This window comes from Hermetia illucens, chromosome 1 (genome assembly GCF_905115235.1).
Source record: "Hermetia illucens chromosome 1, iHerIll2.2.curated.20191125, whole genome shotgun sequence".
Lineage (NCBI taxonomy): Eukaryota > Metazoa > Arthropoda > Insecta > Diptera > Stratiomyidae > Hermetia > Hermetia illucens.
Window position 1 is genome coordinate 59216361 of NC_051849.1, and position 20574 is coordinate 59236934.

The 20574-nt window shown below is 39.3% G+C and overlaps 2 protein-coding genes across 7 annotated transcripts in view; one reads left to right on the forward strand and one right to left on the reverse strand.

Moving 5' to 3' along the window:
* Positions 1 to 3216: 3216 nt before the first annotated feature.
* Positions 3217 to 8384, forward strand: LOC119660118 (peptidyl-alpha-hydroxyglycine alpha-amidating lyase 2). 2 transcript variants are annotated; one of them, XM_038068512.1, is made up of 8 exons: positions 3217 to 3339; positions 3400 to 3751; positions 6838 to 7027; positions 7085 to 7198; positions 7262 to 7349; positions 7406 to 7505; positions 7562 to 7653; positions 7712 to 8384. In XM_038068512.1, the coding sequence occupies exons 2-8, from the start codon at positions 3498 to 3500 to the stop codon at positions 7918 to 7920; spliced, it is 1047 nt and encodes a 348-aa protein (XP_037924440.1). In that variant the 5' UTR covers positions 3217 to 3339; positions 3400 to 3497; the 3' UTR covers positions 7921 to 8384. The 2 variants fall into 2 exon arrangements, with proteins under 2 accessions (XP_037924440.1, XP_037924446.1); XM_038068518.1 differs by having other exon boundaries at positions 3254 to 3339; positions 3434 to 3751.
* Positions 8378 to 20574, reverse strand: part of LOC119660090 — a 37237-nt gene continuing 25040 nt past the window's right edge. For 2 of the 5 annotated variants that reach the window (XM_038068482.1, XM_038068469.1), the window contains exons 6-7: positions 16959 to 17813; positions 8378 to 9240 (exon numbers count right to left, since the gene is read on the reverse strand). In XM_038068482.1, the coding sequence (XP_037924410.1) occupies positions 8611 to 9240; positions 16959 to 17813 (1485 nt within the window). In that variant the 3' untranslated portion in view covers positions 8378 to 8610. Of the gene's footprint in view, positions 9241 to 16958; positions 17814 to 18267; positions 18323 to 20574 lie in introns of those variants that run through there. The other 3 variants (XM_038068476.1, XM_038068501.1, XM_038068492.1) reach the window with 3 other exon arrangements.

Here is a 20574-nt window from a genome sequence, read left to right on the forward strand (position 1 = left end):
CTTCCCATGATGTCGATATCGTCTGCATAGGCCAGTAGTTGGGTGGACTTGAAGAGGATCGTACCTCTTGCATTTACCTCAGCATCACGAATCACTTTCTCGAGGGCCAGGTTAAAGAGGACGCATGATAGGGCATCCCCTTGTCGTAGACCGTTGTTGATGTCGAATGGTCTTGAGAGTGATCCTGCTATTTCTATCTGGTCTCGCACATTGGCCAGGGTCAGCCTAGTAAGTCTTATTAATTTCGTCGGGATACCGAATTTTCTCATGGCCGTGTACAGTTTTATCCTAGCTATGCAACTGTTGTCCATATTCCAACAGTTTTTCCATCGCTTGCCGTAGAGAGAAAATCTGATCTGCTGCTGATTTGCCTGGAGTGAAGCATCTTTGGTATGGGCCAATGATGTTCTGGGCATATGGGGCTATCCGGCCTAGCAAGATAGTGGAGAATATCTTATAGATGGTACTCAGCAACGTGATACCTCTATAATTGCTGCACTGTGTGATATCTCCCTTTTTATGTATGAGACAGATAATGCCTCTTTGCCAATCGTCAGGCATTGATTCGCTGTTCCATTCCTTGAGCACAAGCTAATGAACCACTTGGGGTAACTGGTCGCCTCCATATTTAACTAAATCGGCTGTAATTCCATTGGCTCCTGGCGACTTATGATTTTCAAGCCGATAAATTGCACGGACTGTTTCTTCTACACTTGGTCGTGACAGTATTTGTCCGTCGTCTTCAGTTGACGGGACCTCCAACTCGCCGATGTTCTGGTTGTTCAATAGCTCATCAAAAAACTCAACCCATCGCTCCAATATGCCCATTCTGCCGGAAATCAGATTTCCCTCTTTGTCTCGACAGGATGAGCATCGAGGTGTATAAGGCTTCATCCTGCTGACTTGTTGGTAAAACTTCCGCGCCTGGTGCGGTTGCTCCCTGTACTTTTTTAGTTCACAGACTTGTTGGTTCTACCTGGCTTGCTTTTTCCGTTTGTGAAGTCGCTTCTCCGCTCGACGGAGTTCGTGATAAGTCTCTGCGTGTGCCCGCGTTCTTTGAGAATGCAACATTACTCGGTATGCGGCATTCTTCCGTTCCGTTGCTAGCTTACATTCATCGTCAAACCAGCCGTTCCGACTCCTTTTGTGGCTGGGGCCAAGTATGTTTGTGGCCGTACCCATGATAACGTTCTTCAGGTAATTGTGAAGATCATTTGTTGATGCTTCATCTCCAGGTCCTCTGTTGACTGCGGTTATTGCGGTATCCATTTCCCTCTTATAGGTGTCGCGGAGGGTTGTGTTGTGGATGGCTTCAGTGTTCACTCTCACCTGATTGTCAGAGGGGATTCTAGGTGGTATTGTTATTCGAGCTCGGAGCACCATGCCAACGAGATAGTGATCCGAGTCTATATTGGCCCCCCTATATGTTCTGACATTCATCAAGGCTGAGAGGTGGCGGCGTTTGATCAACACGTGGTCAATTTGGTTGAAAGTGGTCCCGTCTGGAGAGGCCCACGTATGGTTGTGGACCGCTTTCCGCGCAAACCAGGTACTTCCAACAACCATTTCGTGTGACCCTGCTAATTGAATAATCCGCAGTCCATTATCATTTGTTTTTTCGTGTAAGATATGGGAGCCAACGTATCGCCTGAATACGAGTTCCTTCCCTACTTGGCTGTTAAAATCCCCAAGTATGATTTTAATATCATATCTGGGACAGGCTTCGGGGGTTCGTTCTACTGCCTCGTAGAAGGTATCCTCCGACTCTGCAGTCTCCTTTGTAGGGGCGTGAACGTTTATGAGGCTTATATTTCTAAACTTACCTCGCAAGCGCAGAGTGCATAGCCGTTCGCTTATGTTTTCAAAGTCAATAACAGCAGGTTTCATTTTTTGGCTAACTAAGAAACCTACTCCGAGCACATGGTTTACTGGATGACCGCTATAATATATGGTGTAGTGACTCTTCTCCAGGAAACCGGTCCCTGTCCATCGTATCTCTTGCAACGCTGTTATATCAGCCCTATATTGGAACAGGATATCGGCTAGCTGCTCATCAGCTTCATCTCTGTACAGGGAGCGCACGTTCCATGAGAAAATGCGCAAATCGTTGTTCCGTTGTCGTTGCCGGGTCCGTCGTTTTAAAGTCCGTCCTGTCTGAGGCTCCTGTTGTGGCTTCGTAACAAGTTGTTTTCCATGTAGGGTTGTCAGCCCTACCCAACCCCCAACCTGGAGGACCAGTTGGTACAATTTTTCCCGTTTTTAGGCGCGGGAGACTCGCCTTCATCCTTCTCCGTCTGCCGCTTTTCGTTAAGAAAGAGCTCCTAGCGGTCACCACGTGGAGGTGGAGATAGAGTTTGGTAGTAGAGCTGTTGGTGTTGGTTCGGCAGGCATTTTCCAGGTTTTATGCTCCATCGTGGGTACCAACCCATGTTTCGCCCTGGGACCTATACTACCCTTTTGTCCTTTTCCTCAGTGAGTTTTTGGCAGACAAAAATGGTATGGTATGGTAGGTACGCAATCCCAAAAGGCTCGTAGCCATTTATCGACCATTCTTCTGACAGTGTATATCTTTGAAAAGACGTTTTTCGAAACCGTATGATCAGTCGCCATCGGAGCCACCGGATTCTATGCATAACCGTATGATTGGTATCGAATTTATAGCATCGTTGGCTGCTTTCCGTTTCACCTCAAAACGAATGGGAAGTAAATTTAGGATAGCTACGAGTGCCGCGGTCGGCGTAGTGCTCATTGTTCCAGTAATGCCTTTTGTATTTGCGCCTGCTGCTTCCTGCTGTTAGAATCGATAAGAGATAGCTTGCTTTCAAGATAATGACGAGGTTTGAGAGAGAACCATGAATTTAATATGCATAGATCGGAAACTTAGAACAAAAAAGTTGAAAATTACCATCAAAGAATAAATATAAATAAGCCCAGGAGCCTATATTTGGAAATAGCTTTTGCCATTTTACACAACAGTTGCAAATCTGGCGCATTGCATTCATAAGAGGACGTTGCCTTTTGAATATATGCTTATAAAAATGCAATCAACATTTATTCAAGTCAGCAAAATTAAGTTAACAAATCTATACCATTCATCACCATATTTCTCTCGGCAATAGAAATTTAAAAACTACACAACTAGCCCAACTGAAATGAGAACTTATCTGGTTGAGGTTCGGGTTGCTTATCGTAACCACTTACTTTCTTTCGAGCTGGAAAAATCAATATCGGAAAACCAAATCAAAAGAAAAGGCGTTGCGCAATGTGTATAACATGACGTCCAGAGATAGATACGTATTGATACACATTGACGTACAACGGGAAATTGAGTTGTCCTAGGTATCAGACTATGGAAACTTCATATCACATATTCTAAATATCTAATTACATTATATCCAGCTGTTATCAAGTGCTTCCATATAATTTGTCACAGTGCTCACCGTAATATCATCCCGTATAGTGTCAAGTGCAAATCCAGGAGTGAAAGAAAACTAGTCATGGCTAGTGGAAAATTTGTTATCGTTTTGGCATTCTTGCACATAGCATATGGAAATATCTTACCACCATTTGGCTACGATGAACTCTTTAAACGACCTTCAGAACCTAAAGCTGTGAAAAATCCTCCATCCCCAATTCTTGTGCGTGATTGGCCCGTGGATAAATATGAATTTGGACAAATCACCGGAGTTGCTATTGATTCAAGTGGAAATCCTGCAATATTTCACAGAGCTGAAAGGAATTGGTCGCAGATGTGAGTTTGCTCTAGCGAATATAAATAAATATTTTTTTATGTTTGTAAAAGTCTTGAAAATCGAACCAACATTATTAAATAAGGATATAGCTTGGATAAATTTGAAATTCACTTTCATTCTGGATCTCAAAAACAATGAAAGAATTTGCTTCGGAATGATGTTAAACAGGTTGGATTCAATATCTTAAAAGAATAAATTATCTCCAACAAATAAGAAGTACACTTTCCCGCCATTAGCATCCTTGTTCTATTAGGGACTTTAAATCTACAATCTGAAATATTATTTTCGGTCTTACTGGTAAATTGGATCCAATTTCATAACGATGCCTCCAGTATATGTATAAGCATATCATCATCATCATCAACGGCGCAACAACCGGTATCCGGTCTAGGCCTGCCTTAATAAGGAACTCCAAACATCCCGGTTTTGCGCCGAGGTCCACCAATTCGATATCCCTAAAAGCTGTCTGGCGTCCTGACCCACGCCATCGCTCCATCTTAGGCAGGGTCTGCCTCGTCTTCTTTTTCTACCATAGAAATTGCCCTTATAGACTTTCCGGGTGGGATCATCCTCATCCATACGGATTAAGTGACCCGCCCACCGTAACCTATTGAGCCGGATTTTATCCACAACCGGACGGTCATTGTATCGCTCATAGATTTCGTCATTGTGTAGGCTACCGAATGAGCATATACACCTCTCTAAATATATGACTCTTCTACGGCCATCTCCAATTTCTCGTTTATTGATCTAATAGTCTCTAACTTAGTTATGCCACGTTAGAAACTATTAGATCAATAAATAAGAAATTGGAGATGACCGTTCCACTCGAAACTTTCTCGAACCAGAACCCTTCGTGATGCGCCTTCGTCAAACATTTATGAAAATCTAAAGTCTTATAAATTGTTGGCATTTTGCCGAGATTAGTTAGAAAAGTATTTTTGTTGATATATTGAAAATTTTGAAAAGATGGTGAAATGGGAAATTAAAAAGAAAATCCGCCGATTGATACGATTACAACCCTTCTGGTAATATAATTCAAAATCAATTCATTATAATAGGAGAAACATTGTTTCGTGCGCCTCAGATCGTGATTGGCGTCTGGCCCCTGACGTTCCCTCCCTTCCTTGACATCCTCAGACCATTATTTCAGAGGACGTCCCTACAAAGGTTTTGCAGGGTCAAGGAGGAAGAGACAGGGAGAGAGTCCTCAAATCAATAAAAATTATCCACAATTCATGATATATTGATCCACTCCAAACAAAACAAGTCGGGAAACCGGAAGCTGGGCGCTTCTGGTATGAAAGGTTTTGTTTGCTTCTTCTGTGAGTATATTTGAGTGTAGAACTATCCCATCTATATGCATTTAGCATGTCAGATTTAGTACTTCGGGTTGTAAATTAACACGGTAAAGACAACTTTGAGCTACTGTAACTTTGTTTCTAATAGCATGATTTTGATCAAACTTGGGGATAATATGCTTCATATTATATTTTATATTACTACCGAGTTCTATGGGATAAACCTAAGGGGAGTTTTACTCAATTTTCCCAAAAATATTGTTATATACTATTATTAACTTAATTTGAACAGATATCGATATGGAGAGTATTTTGAGGCCTGGACACCATATAGAGGCAGCTTCATGATTTTTTTTAGATTTTCAGTTGGGTAGTTTCCGAGAATGGGTCCGTTAAACAAATCATCACTTTCCACCACCAACTCCCCCACCCCCAAACCCCGCCTTTTTAACAAATCTCAAAACTAAGACCGGCTTCGAAAAGTACTAATTAAGACCTTTCATTTGATATCCCACATGACTATATTCGATGAAAAAAATGTTTACACCCCCCTCTTACATGTATGGGGACCCCCCCCTAAATCTCAACGTAGAAGGATACTACTCACTGCATGTCTGGGAGTCCACAGGTCTCACCTTCTCACCAAATTTCGAGTCAATCGATATAGCCGCTTCTGAGAAAAGTGCCTGTGACAGACAGACAGACATTTTAATAAGGATTTGTTTTTCAAACAAAACAAAACAAAAGTAATAATATACAAACGAAAAGAAAAATTAAAATAAATCAAAGAAAAAAAAATGAAAAAAAGAAAAAAGAAAAGAAATGAGATCCAATAAAAAAATAACACTTACACGTTGTGGATTAAAAATATTTAAAACATTAAAATATGGATTTCATAATTATATAATCTACTAATTCATTTTCTTCCAGATACCAAAACTCGACCGAATTTCCCATTTCAAAAAAAAGCCTTTGAGAGTTCGTGGTTGGGTCGCGTCGCCTACGGGTAGCAATGAACCACGCCTCTTGCACTACCAAACTCTTAACCAAAATCTCTTAAACTACTCGCTGTTCCGCGGAACGGGCACAGATCAAAATCGCTTGGAAGCCCAATGATTTCGAAGCCCAGGAAAAACTTACATATACATATTCCTCTCTCAGCAGACTGTTTCACGCTTCTTCATTTCGCTGCACAACTACCTTGAAGTTTCTTTTGTCTTTTTAATAGACTGGTTTTTTCCTTTTTATCAGTCTTACCTGCCGCCAGCTAGAATAAAATTGCTTAAATAAATATTTTGGCTCCAGCGACAACTCTTACTTACCTTCCTTCACATAACATGGATTTTAGATCGTGTCGCACTCCTCGGCAATATACCATTTACCTGCATCGAACTGACTGATCAATACCTTTTGCATCCCTTCCCGGAGTATTCAGACATGAATAGGATTAAATCAGTGTCCTCCATATTACCGAAATATCTATTTAATTTTGTTAAGACCTTTATTTCAGGTCACGAGAAACTCCGGGACCAGAGGAAACACCCCTTTCCCCTCAAGTCTACGTACTGTAATTCAATAAATCTAAATTCTCCGTTAAAATATCGACTTTCCAACGAGCACTTATTCATTGAAACAGAATCTACATTGCTCGAGAAGATCCTCGGATGCATCTTTAGAACTTTTTAGGATAATCCAATTTATGCATACATGCTTTTACTTTACTACTATTTTTCCAATCTTTCCTTAATACATTAACACTAATCTGAACTAATACCTCTTCGCAGGGAATCCAACTACTATGACTTCATAAAACGTGGTCCAATACAAGACAAGACCGTTTATATTTTGGATCATAACACAGGAGCTATTATCCGTGGATTTGGGGAAGGAGTATTTTACATGCCGCATGGTCTTACCATTGATCCTCATGGAAACTATTGGATGACTGATGTTGCCATGCATCAAGCTCTCAAGGTATTTATGAACGAATCATTGTAATAACAAAATTAAAATATATCTTATATGCTCTAGTTCAAGCCCTATGAAAATGAACCGATTTTGACCATTGGGAAAAGATTTCAACCCGGCTCATCTACAAGTCATCTTTGCAAGCCCACTGCTGTTGCTGTAGCAACTACTGGAGAGGTATGCTTTTAATATCGGAGAACAATGAACAGCTAGATTAATACAAAACCTTTTGTTCAACAGATTTTCGTAGCAGATGGTTATTGCAACAGCCGCATTTTGAAATTCAATGCTGCAGGGCACCTTCTAAGAACCATTCCGCAACCACCGGGTAAATAAAATCCAATCATATTTTATGTTCCACCAGTAACTTCCTACATTTTTCAGAATTCATGTCGCTGGAAATCCCGCACGGCATAACTCTACTGGAGCATCTGGATTTATTATGCATTGCAGATCGAGAAAACATGCGAGTTGTCTGTCCTAAGTAAATTTTCTCTTCATGTCTATTAATTATTCAACTCAAATTACTAAATTTTGTAGAGCTGGATTGCGAACATCTATTGGTGAAGGATTGCCAGCGGCTACAATACAAGAACCAGATTTGGGTAGAGTCTTTGCAGTTGCATCATATGGTTCGTAACTAATATTGGATATAGACGTTAAGCACTTGTTGAAAATATCTTTACGCAGGTGACTTTGTTTATGCCGTCAACGGACCAACTTCCCCAATGTTCCCTGTTCGAGGTTTCACTATCGATCCACGTTCCGAGAAAATCGTTCATCATTGGGGTGACTTCCAGAATCCCCATGACATTACAATTGGAAGCAATGGCACTATACATGCCTTGTACGTGGTGGAGATTGGCCCAAATCGTATCTCAAAATTCTTCCTCATCTAAGTGAGAGAAGCTGGGAAAGGTCGCAACAAGTCCTTCTAGAAGAGACCAGCGAAAGCAATTACAATATCTTTCCTATGACATAAGGTGTCTAGAATGTCTAATAATGTACATACGTATGAGAACAATGTTTAACTGAAAAGCACAATATTGTTATTGATTTTATCGAGATTTATTATCCAAGCAAAAATGTTTTTATAAACCATTATATATTATACCTAATACATTAAAACTGTTATATCACTCACTAATCACAACAAAAATAATGAACTTTAAAAGAATTTAGAATTGCCATCAAAGAGCAATGATTTCAAATCGTTCAAATCTACCTTCTTCGTTTGTGTAATGATAAAACAAAAAAAATATATGAAAAGTTAAATGAATGTTGGAAGTACGGCATTGATTACGGAATGTAAATGTGTAACAAGAATTAGACAAAATATAAATGTGTATATACTAAAACATAATTCAGTTATCGATTATTAAGTTGTAGATTGAGACATTACTCTTGGAAAATAGGAAGCTCACATCGAGGTCACAGATCAATTAAGTCAAAATTGCGGCGTGTGTTTCAGAAACTCGAAATACTCCCTTTGAAGACATCAAATCGCTCCCACAATCCTCGCTTGTCGCAATTTTGCCTTCACTGATTTGCATTTTAAGGCAGCTAAATTAGAACATTTTTCCTACTTACTATTGCACCTGGACTTTCCAAGTCCGCATGAATTCAAGGACATCATTCAAGTTTCTCACCCAATAGTTATATTCCTCTTGGCTCTCCGCTGAAAAAAGAAATATTTGGCTGCTCCTGTCTATATTGCTTTCGTTTCCCGACTTCTGGAACTCTAACTGAAACGACCTTGGTTTTGGACAGATCTCACGATTTGCACTTCTTATCGGATTTGAAACACATTTCGTCAGATCAAGCTTCAAGATTGGGCTGACTTCTGTGCAATCTTGGGGATAATTCCAGAAGTACAATGTTAGAGCGTCAATTTGGCACCATCGCTTATTCCAATCCAACTTTCCATTCACTTCGCCAACATTCAAAAATCCACTTATTTCGAAGTTCTTGAAACAGTAAGTCGCACTTGCAGTAAGCCACACTTCATTGGTGAGATTTATGTTTCGAGGGAATAGGTTGATGGGCAAAGTGAAAATATTATTCGAGACCAAATAGAATTCTTCGTTGCGAGTGACATTGTCTTGATCTGATTCTACCTCGAATGGAGCCAAATTTAAAGCACTGATATTGAAATTGCCATGCATTCGGAAGCGAGACACAACTTCCTCCTGGGAGTCTGATAACGAAGATTTTCGAATCTGAAAAATTAAATGAAAAACAGATTAACATTAAGCCATTAAAATTAGAAATTAAAAAGAGAAAATTCAAAATTTCAAAACTAAAAACAACCCGACTGCACTCCAACAAAGACAATCCCAGGCCAGTGTTCGTGTAACACCTACGCGTCTCTTGGTGCAAGGGCAAGTAAGGAATTACTATTTATTATTAATATTATTTACTAATAATCTGTGTCAGCTTTACTCCACTGAGATGACGGCTTCCCTTGTCATAAAAGACAACTAACAATAATATTAATCGTTGGGCGACAATCCAATTGGATGAGGGCTTTATATTAGAGTATGGTTTGAATTAGCAGATTAACTATCTGCCCCTTCATCGGTACGCTTGGGAACAGCGCTTTTACGTCGAAGGATACTAGTATTTCATCAGTTTGTATCCCCCGGCCTCGCTGAGTCTGGCAATGACTTATCTGCCGTGTCCCACTGCTCGTTTTCCTATTTTAAGGCCTAACCTTTTAACTTCTACCAAGAACCACTTCGCAATATTTTGGGTCGGTGAATTCGTTACTGCTATTATCTCTCTGACGTCGTTGCCTTCTTTTTGTATTTTGGGGAGGCATCTGATTCTAGACAGAGGTGGGTTAGGCAGAGATGGGTTAGGCATTCTCAGTTCGGCTGCTTTCTTAATAACGAGTTTGCATTTAGCCAGAACCTTTTCCATTCTTTTAATGCAGTCTGGCAGAGGATTCTTCCTGATGTCGTGAATCCTTACCTTCTTATAATTTTTTGCGTACTAAGTCGTCGTATGCTTCTTTGTCCTTGATGACCACTGAGTTTCCTTTGTCTGCTGGTAAGAAGAAAACGAGTTTCTCTTTCAACTCTTTAATGTTTTTGTGCTGGTTGGACGATACTCTTTTCCTTGTGGCCATTTACTTGGTGGGGGTCAGCGGATACCTATTTATTCTCGGATGCCGGCCTTTTCTTATTGTGATGTATATTTGATTCCTACGTCCATGTCAATTACGATGTCCTCTTGAGGGAAAATGGGGTTTCTTATGACGAAGTTCAAGTCTTTATTGAGAAGTGAAAACTGTTCATTGTTAGATTTGCTGATCGCATAGTGGGATATGAATTCTTCCTTCGGTTTCTCTATTGCATCCTGGCCCGCTTATCTTGTGGTGAGCGCTTTTTAATTTCTTTCCCGGTATGCTCCTCCCTCTGGCCTTTTCGCAGGTGTAGGCCCTATTGATTTTTTTCCCATATGTCGGTCATGTCGTCCTTTCCTCCATGGGTGTTCTTGCTGATTTCCAAGTGTGCGGAGTAAGCATGGAGTGCGTTATATTCTTGCCTCGTAAAGTGGTTTAATGCTTTGTGCTATGGCCATCCTTTCCATCTTCTTTCTTTCGAGTTTAGCGTTAAGCAAGGCTGATGAAATACACAGGGACAGCATTTGTCGTTGGACAACGCCAATATTTCAAAGGAAATGAACGACGTTAGGAAACTAGACTCCTACGAGAGTGTCCATATCACGAAAATTCCCCCCGTAAAAAAGCTAAACACGGACATGGGAAATTTTCAGAAGATAAAACACTGAAGAAGGGGACAGTTGGTCCCCAAAATACGTCTTTGTATATATTACCAAATACTTTTAGCCAAAAAAAAGAAAAATGTCTTCAAAGGCTAATCTTTCACTTATGTTAAAGCACTTCATTCAAGACGGTAACCTAGAGAATTACATTACTTTATAGGAGCTAATGTGGTCAGCATTGCGCTCGCCCGGGTGTTATTACTGACAATCCAACGTCAAGTCACGATACAAATCCCACTGCCACCATTGAGACTTGAACCGCGACTTCACGCACGAAAACCTAGTGCTCTAACCACTGAGCTATCCGGACCAGTCACCTAGAAGGAATAAAAATGCCCCCAGAATGCTTGCTTTCTCCAGCTTGAGTGAGAGTTCCAGCGCTACAAGCTGGGCATTCTGAAGTTTAATGTTTACAGCAACTGCAAAGTGCGCTTTCATTACTTGGTAGCCGATTTCGGACAAGATACTGACGGCAAGTTTTGGACTAAAATGGAGCACGACCGCCGATACAGAGGAGAAGGCTCTCTAAATACAACTCACGAGGGGCTTCTTAAAGGTGACATTTTGATCGTGAATGCTGAATGCTAAGGTAACCTCTGATAACACTATGTTCGGATATGATGGGGAACCACGGCCTTGAAAAGGGCAACAATAATGGTGAGACGTTTGCTGCAGCTTCCACCGCCTCATTATTAGGCCTGCCATAAGGTCAGTTGAGTCTCAATTGACGATCAATCAGATTGACCGCATTGCCATCAGCAGAGATGTATGGACATGTGTAATAAAATGCGCCCTAACATTGGCCCCCGGAGTGATAATGATCTAATAGTTGCTTGTATATTGTATCGGATGCTTCGCGTAGGATTGGAGGGCTTCAATTCCCCAATTTCGACACCGACCACTTCCATGATCGAGTTGTCATTCGACAGTGGGAGAACTATCTTGCTAATCTGAATAGCCTGAGAACATTGAAAAGCATTGGCCCACCATTAAAAATGGTTTTTAGGCCGCCAAATCACGAGGGGCGTCAAAGATCTGGCTGACTGCCGAATCGTGAAAGCGGGTTGATGGATGTCACTTGGAGCCTCTATTGATTGCTGTTAGTGGTAGCGAGCGTCACGAACTCCGATACCATGAAAAATCTAAGGAAAGTGAACATAGTAAGTGCTGTGAAAAAGGAAATTTATTATGGCACTTAACCAAGGTTATCACCCGAATAACGTATAATGGAGGTGGAATGAATACCAACTCTAGTGGATGAAACTGGCCATAACATGCGTATACGGGCTGCTGCTTCAAATAGAAGAATCTCTCTCTGACATCAATGAACTCAAGCGGAGTAAAGTCGTTGAGTTTAAGATCTCCCCACGGAAGTTTTCATCGCACTGCTACTTCCACTTAAACAGAAATCTTGGGAATCGAAGATCTTTCCCAAAGAGCAGAAGAGGTGCATATTTGTTAAGATTCGGTCTAAATGTAATAATTAGAGGGGTATGTGCGTGCTTTCTGCTGTCACGAAGACAACAGCAACCCTAACATTTACCAAGAAACAATTCGAAACCTTGATCGATGGAGAGCAGGCTGATTTCCGGCAGTGACCACAGATTATTTTGGATCAATTTGCGAATTTGAGACTTGCACTCAACCTGCTCTTGGATTTCACCAAAAAAAAACTTTAAACGGTATAAACAGAGCATGTATGTAATGCTTTACGCAGGAGTATTCCAAAGACATAAATAGCTATTATCAGAGCGACATAAGACGACACATAATGCCACGTGCTACATCGAGGTAAAATTTCGGAAGAATCTAAAATCCAGATCAAAGTCCACCAGGGCTGTAACCTGTCGCCATTATTTCCTCTTATCGATGACGTTTCTCATGCTGCCTTGCTCGGAGGGTGTAAACTATTATACCTTTCCATCAACACCTCCACTGCGCTGATGATGTCTGCTACATCTGGATTTGCAGACAGAGCCAAACAGAGTCGAGTTGAAGATAAAAACCAACAAAAGCAAGGTTCACAGTTTGGCTAATCATTGCACACCTCCTATTGACATTATTGGGCAGAACGTTAATGGCGTTAAATAATTTGTATATTTAGCTACGTTGTCGCTGCCGCTGAATTTGATATCGCTCGAGGTACTAACAATGCTAAATCCACCTTCGCTCTTTTGTCCAAAATCTGGAAATGCAACTATCTCAGCTTTAACATCAAGTTCAGGCTGTTCTACGGTATTGTTTTCTCCGTGTTGCTATATGGATGTCGTACATGGAAGATGATCGCCACTGTAATTGAAAAGGCCCAAAGAATGTTTTTTTTTGTTTTCACCGAAGAAGACAACTCGTCCTCAAAATTCCGGAGCAATAAAAACTCTTTATTTGGCATTTAGAAAACAAAATTTAGTCTTTTTTTCCCGCTCCAAAGAATGGTTCTGCATCATGTCATCGAAGAGCTCTAACTAGAGATAATATAAAGCGAAAAGACACATCGATGCGCCGGCCAGACATTCGTAGACGTGTTGATCAGAAGGTAGAAGTAGTGGTGATAGATAATACATTAAGAAAGAGCAACCATTCCTAGATAGTCAGCGAGTGACTCGCTTCAGAAATACATGGCCCAGAGTGCTATACAGTTTCAAACATTTGCGAAGCTTAGAACAAACTCAATCACAGACGGTGGTCTAGTGAATTGTGACTTCGAGCTTTTTAAATGAAAGTAGGAAAATAAAGATACTACCATAGCTGTGTTACTCTTTAGGTAGACAGTAAGTCCTGTTGGAACGCCCTTTCTGTATTGTCGAAATGCTACTGAGGTTCCGGGGATTCCTGTAAGCCAGATCCTATTTTTTCATTATCGTGTGCTCATTGCCCAATGGACAATTCCTCGATCGTAAGAATAGGCCATTCCCATCATAAATCTGCAAGCCCATTGCAGAATTTAACGACATTTTTGAAGGCGAACGCGGTTGTTATGATTGAACGTTTTTGGATCCTAACGACTTGTCGATATTTTGATTGTGTCGCTTTCACCACCGACTTTCTTCGTGGAAACTTTCAGAATGCACCAATTTTTTCATAAGTTCAAAATTTCTTTCTTTTCCAGGGCGGTCGATAATATGGCCAAATGGTTTGAATAGTTTGGTCACCTTAAATACATTTGCTGAGGAACATTCTATAATCGAACCAACACATTACGTTACCAGTCCCAGTCCCCGGAACAAAAAACTATGCTTTACACAAGACTACAATAATTATATTTATGATAACTGCGTCATACACTTTCGTTTCGGGACGAAGTAAACTTTGTTTTTGTTTTTTGTTTTAAAATTAAACTTCTATTTCGTTCAGAGCAGATCGAAATCATGAGTCGCTGCCTCACCTCTAGTGTGGGATATGGGAATAAATTTTCTTTTTAAACAAAGCTTTTTCATTCATTTAAACAGTAAAATACAGTCCCTGTTCATTGAATTAGGAGAAGTCAAAATTTTTTACAATTCTCTGGAAATTCTATATGTGGCATTAAAAAAATGGAGGAGCTAATAATTAGATATATAACTATAATGACAACAATTAGGAAAATCTCACACCTTAATCCTTCTTCAGGAGGCAGTTTAATGATCTCACTTCTTTTCTATCTAACTTAGAGATTTCCATAAAAGTATTTGAACTAATTAAAAGGATCACTTCTCATCGTTCTTTTTTAAATATTTGGAGAGTAATTATTGGTAATTTACTGGAAAGTTGTGTATAGTTGTACAGAAAAGTTGTGGCTTTGAAAGTGTAAACGAAAAAGTGATTTTTTTTCTGTGATTCGGTAAAATTTCATAATGTGAAGGCGTAAGGGCATTAATCCTGGAAAAAAGTGCATTACTGGTTTTATAAGGAGCAGCACGCTTTCCTGTCAAGATACCACAAGGAGAGAAAAGGTTTCCTATCAAACACTGAGCAGAATCAGCAAAATTAACATCAATCATGAAGGACAAGTCCGCAACAAACGGTAAAATTACTGCCGTAAAAGGAAAACGACTCCTTGAATGAATATCAGAATCATTGCACAAGCTTGTGAGGAGCGCTTCGACTTAAAGGACTCTGCATTAGGGACTTTAAGGAGACAGAATACACATTTCGAAAATTACATTAAGGAGAAGGAATTACGTACAAAATTTAAGATCAAGAAGACCGGCAAAAAAGCTAAAACTGACCGCCCAAATGAAGAAAGTCAGACTGAAGTTTGCAAGGCGCTATCGGCATTATATCGTGAAAAATGGAAAAAGGTATTTGTCATTGGATTTGAATATTTTTGTTTATTTTTCTCTCAAAAGCATATTTTAAAAAGAAGAATTTTTTGTTTAGTTTATTTAGGTAGCATTGGGCAACGAATGTATGCTGGAGGAGTTTAAAGAGAGGCGCCGAAATGTGCGAAGAAGACCATCAAACCGATACAATGAAGGATGCGTCGAGGCGACGATACAAAATCGACCAGCGACAATGCTGTGGTCACTTATCTCCGCCGATGGAGCTGGACCCATATATTTCGGGGAAGGAACAATGGACGATTTCCAGTACCAGAGGGTCATTACCGGCATCTTGACTTGAATTTTTTACTCTGTATATGTAGGATGGTGCACCCCGCCATTTCCTGCAATATCTGCAATATCCCGGTTCTTCCTTTACCTGCCAATTCCCCCGATCTTAACCCCATAGAAAATGTTTCGAGCCTATTGAAATCGAAAGTTTACTGCTCTCCTAATCCCACTTTATACATGGTCAAGACAAAAATTGTCGACATCTGGGAAAATTTACGGTAATTTGCGGGAAATAAGCTGCTTTCTATAAGGTATGATTGCATAAATCGAATTATAGGGAAATCCAAAGGAGCCGTGTCTGACGAATTGGGCGAATAGAGAAAGATTTGCCAATTCACCCCTTCCAAAAATTTTTAGCTTCGTTGAGCAACGTGTGGCCTAACGTTATCGTGGCTAACGCCCCTTCCAACCATTTTTCTTTCAGTTCAATTTAAACGTGTTAGCTGCAGTCGGTAACGAGTGCCTTTGTTGGTGACGGTATAAGGAGTTTATAATAAATGATACCCTTCTGTTCAACCAGATACACAATATAATCTTCGAAGTATGAATATTTTATTTTGGCGTTGCTAGACCTGTTTCACCTGGCTTCACCTAACTTTCTCATGCTTAAGATTAATGGAGCACATCCATTTTTCATTGATAGTAACAATACGATACAGAATCCTTTTTCCGCCTTTCCAATAATTCTTGGCAGTTGTGCATCTTCCAACTTTTTCAGTGCACCTTTGATTTCTTTATCGCTCACATCAAAATCGCCACTTTGGAAGCGTTAAAACCACCTTTTACAAATTATATTAGACCGAACGTGATGACCGTAAATATTAACCAGCATACGTTTCAGCGGCACTTTCCTTCAAAATGTAATAATAAACTAAAGCCTCCCGTAAGTCCTGCTTTTTCAGTACGAAAGTTTAGATTTTCGACGTCAAATAAAAAACTATGTTTGCACCTGAAAATAATGCCAACTGTACAAATTCAGCACTTAACAAGAAATAATATCACTAACGACGACTTTGCTAAAAAGGGGCTAAAACAAATTTTCATACACAAATCCTTAATAAAACCACAGATACTTCCCTTGCAAGATTCACCTTCCAAGCGAATTATCAATTAAAAGAATCTCCCCTTCATTACATTAGCCTCTATATGTGGGCCTTCGAACAACTGAACTTTTTAAAAAATATCCTTTCTGATTATTCAACGTGCAATGAATCCTGCCATAACGTTTTGATCTGTTCATCAAGTTGCTAGGCCTCCACAGGGCTGAAATTTGACAATTTCCATAAACCCCTATGAGGGTCATAGCGCCTCAACTACGCTTATGCGCCATCGCTGTCGGTCCCTGACTATATGTTCCAACTTTTTGGCGAACACCAATACAAAAAAACATCATATAAACACCCAGATAACATTCAGCCACTTATTCACAATATCTATGTTCGTCAAATAGTACCGTAAACCATCAGAAGCGTACTAGTAAATAGGTCAGTGAAATTTTTTTTAAAAAAAAAAACTATCCGTTAATATAAAACCAAGAGAAAGAAATAAAATCAACTTACCGTTACTGGCGTATTATCATTCTGTGTTGGTGGCGATGACAACTTCCTGAGCCGCAGAACATATAAATCCACTGTTATCTGAAAATCCGCTGAAAGATTCTCAAACAACATGTTGCAATTTGAAAAGAAAACTGCATTATCCACGTTTTCAGCCGATTGTGTTGATCGTATATCTTGACCACGAGTGAACACTCCAATGTAAAAGTAGTTGAAAAACTCGTCATGATGAATGTCAGGTTTAATGGGGATTTCAAATGAGGTTACACAAACACTTCCACTGATGAAATCCTTCGGCGTGCTCCGATAAGAAGAAAGACTCTCATTCGAGAAATGTGTCGACTTTTCTTTCAAAGACGAATATAGTAATAATCTTTCAGCCTCAACCATTTCTGGAGACATTTCGAATTCTGGAAACTTTCGACAGATACTGACTGTCTGCTCCAGTTGACGCTTCACCGATGCATCCTTAGCAGTCTCATTAAGCAATTCCATCGCTGAAATATAATCAACTTCAAAATCTGATTCACCCTTGCGTTCTTGGCTAAACGAATCCTCTTTACGACTGCGTGTATCATTATCGGATTTTGTACTGCGATCATGAACCAACGAAAGGCGTTTCTTCTTAAAGTAGTTTCTGCCTTTACGGAATGATGCCCGCAGTCTATGTCTTAGACTTGCGTATCTATTCGCTGGTTTTGCATTTTCAGCCAAATTTAGGTCTTTGGATGTTGAATTATTCATGTTTTCATCCTTATCTTGACAAGATCGGCATGATTTGAAACTGCCAGTTTCCGGCGACTCGTTCTCAAAGTCGACGGTATCATATCCAACTGGTTTTAGATGCGGGCAATTCTGCTAGGAAAAAAATTTTTTTTTAGAATCATAGCAATCATAAGGAAAAAATGTGATAACAATACTGTGACGCTCACAAAACGAAGATTGTGCTAGTGCAAAAAAAAAACAAATTCGGCAGAAAAATACCTTGAGGGAGATATTTTCTTTTCAAACTTTTTCATTCCCTTCAAATGCGGTTAAACCAAATACAAACTGGAACGTAGAGGATTAGTTTACATCTTTAAGACATGCCAATACAATAAAAGGAGAGTGTCTATCATTGTTAGTTACAATATGTAACGGAAAACAAAATAAAAGGCTCATTATAATTGAGTCATACGATGATTAACAGGAAGCATTTTGTCACATTCTATTAAAATGTTGAGTCGTTAGCTTGTAAAGGAACACTTTCAAAAGACGAATAGCAAGTGTTTGAAATGACAATGTGTCTTCATTCCTTATACGAAACAATTACCAATCCATAGCCATACTGGATAAATTCCTTTGTTCCCAGCATTATACCACGATTCCTATAACGAATGTAAGATCCCGGCGAATTAGAACTTAATTATAAAGAATTCAATAAGATGATCTAATAAAAATAGAAAGTGCAACTCAAAAAATCATAAGCAATCATCAAAATAACACGACCATCATTCGTTAATAGAAAGAATGATTGTCAAAAACCTCCTCAATCACGTTTAGCGCCAGTGATATTAAATTCACATTGAAATTAAAAGTTTAAAATATTTCTTTATATATGCATGATGAGTTGACTTTATATGATCATGATGTCGTAGAGGTCTTAGATTGCGATAAATTCATGTAAAATACAAAACTTTGATCTTCTATAATTTTGTTAATAATCGTGTCATTTTTTCCAAACTTTCTAAAATTGTATATCACATTATTATTTATGGTGGTACCAAATGTACTTTTCGGATGAACTTAAAAGTAAATTTCTAAAATATAGAAATATACTATTAACTTATTTGAGCAGGCACCGGAATGGGATGTATTTTGAGGCCGAAATTTATAGGTGCCCGATTCACAGACCACATATTCTCATCAAATTTCGTGACAATCGCCTTAGTCATTTCCGAATAAATCGGGTGTGACAATAAGGCAGGAATAATTGATTAGCCGATAACTACTGAAAGTATTTCTTAACGAAATCTTTGAAGCTCATTTTCTAGACTTTTCATTTTTATAATTTATCCAAATTGGCATACGTAATTGGTAAAAAGCTAATGATCCCTTTGAAATGAATTAAAGCTTATTCTCTTCAGTACTAAATTATCTTCTATTTGAACTAAAAATGGTAACAAACTTCTAGGTAATAGACATCCTTCTTTTTCAGCTACTTGGCCAGTTTCATTTCCTTGGAAGGACAACTGGGCTAACTGTTAGCCACAGATTTTATAACTTTCCCCACTTCTCGGCTAACGTTGTATTTTGTCTGATTGGAAATATTTTCTCTTACCTTCAATGTCTATCACTGTTTTTTTCAGTTAGTGGTTCTGGTCTTCCTGCGTACCGCTCCTTTTATTGAATTGGCATGGATTCAATGGGATATTTGTTTGCCCTACTCTGTTTCGGTTGGGATTTTAATAGGTGCCATTAAGTAGATGGCGAGCTCCCGGCCACTTATTCTTAAACGAAAATTTTGTTGTGTTAACTAAAACAGGTGCAAATTAGGCGGTTTCGATCAATATAATTCATACACTTGCCGGATTTTGAATTCAACAAACAAAGAGCTAAAGGCCACCTGTAGCCGCTTTCAGTCGCGCTGAGCCAGCGTCCGATGAGATCGCTTCTATCCTGAGATTGAAACCGACCAAATCAAGAAAATAGTTTTTTAAAAGTATTGGGGACATGCCCAAGAAAAGAGTGAATCGAAAGGGCGAGTTGCTTCTCAAACTAGTGTGGACTGCCACTAGTAGATGACGGGCTCAGAACCACTCATTCCTAAACAAAAATTTAATAATGGACATTTTTTGGCTCATGTGCTCTGACCATTTTTGCCAATTGGACCGATATCTGTTCTTCTTTCTCTGATTGGCTCGCTAATTTTAGCTGTACTTCATATACTAATAGTGTTGTGCTGGACCGTATGTCTACTTTAATACCGTCGCTTTCCATTATTTCACTCTGGCTTGTATATCTAGCTTCTTATTGAAATATACATGCTAATATTGACCATGCAGAAATAAATCACCATGTAATATAATTCTTTACTGGAAACGGTGGTTATAGTTAATTGATCCAATTTGGATAATGATTTCAACTGACATGAACACTATGAGTATTCAAGACCGATAGGCAATGAAGCATGTATGTATGAATAGAACACTTTTCAAACTTCAGACTATTCAGGGTCAAACAAAACGAAATTACTATACTACAAAATGTACAGTTCAGCACATGCATCCATACTGTGTTTGCATTAAATTTGAAAAACAATCCTTTGTTTAACAAATAAGACAAACAAGAAGTATGAAAAAACTGCTAATCATTCTTGAATATATTCCAGACTCACGATATCCTCTCCTCTCTAATAGATAACACTACGATATCTAAGAAAACGGACATTTTCTCCACCTACTCGCAACTATTCCATCGCATGAAGCGGATAAAATAGCCTGAGAAAATGAACCTCCTTATCATGCGCCTGCACGATGTAATTGATTATCCAAACGAAAAATATTGATGTTACTGGGCCAGGTCGTGAGCATGTTTGATCGGCCGCAGATCTGAGCTATATTGCACTTTTTACAGAAAT

What these genes read in the sequence shown, in the direction of transcription:
- LOC119660118 (XM_038068512.1), top strand. Translation starts at nt 3,498, where the DNA reads ATGGCTAGTGGAAAATTTGTTATCGTTTTGGCATTCTTGCACATAGCA. An exon ending in ATGCGAGTTGTCTGTCCTAA is followed by an intron (nt 7,506 to 7,561) that starts GTAAATTTTCTC and finishes TAAATTTTGTAG; the next exon opens with AGCTGGATTGCGAACATCTA. An exon ending in CTTTGCAGTTGCATCATATG is followed by an intron (nt 7,654 to 7,711) that starts GTTCGTAACTAA and finishes ATCTTTACGCAG; the next exon opens with GTGACTTTGTTTATGCCGTC.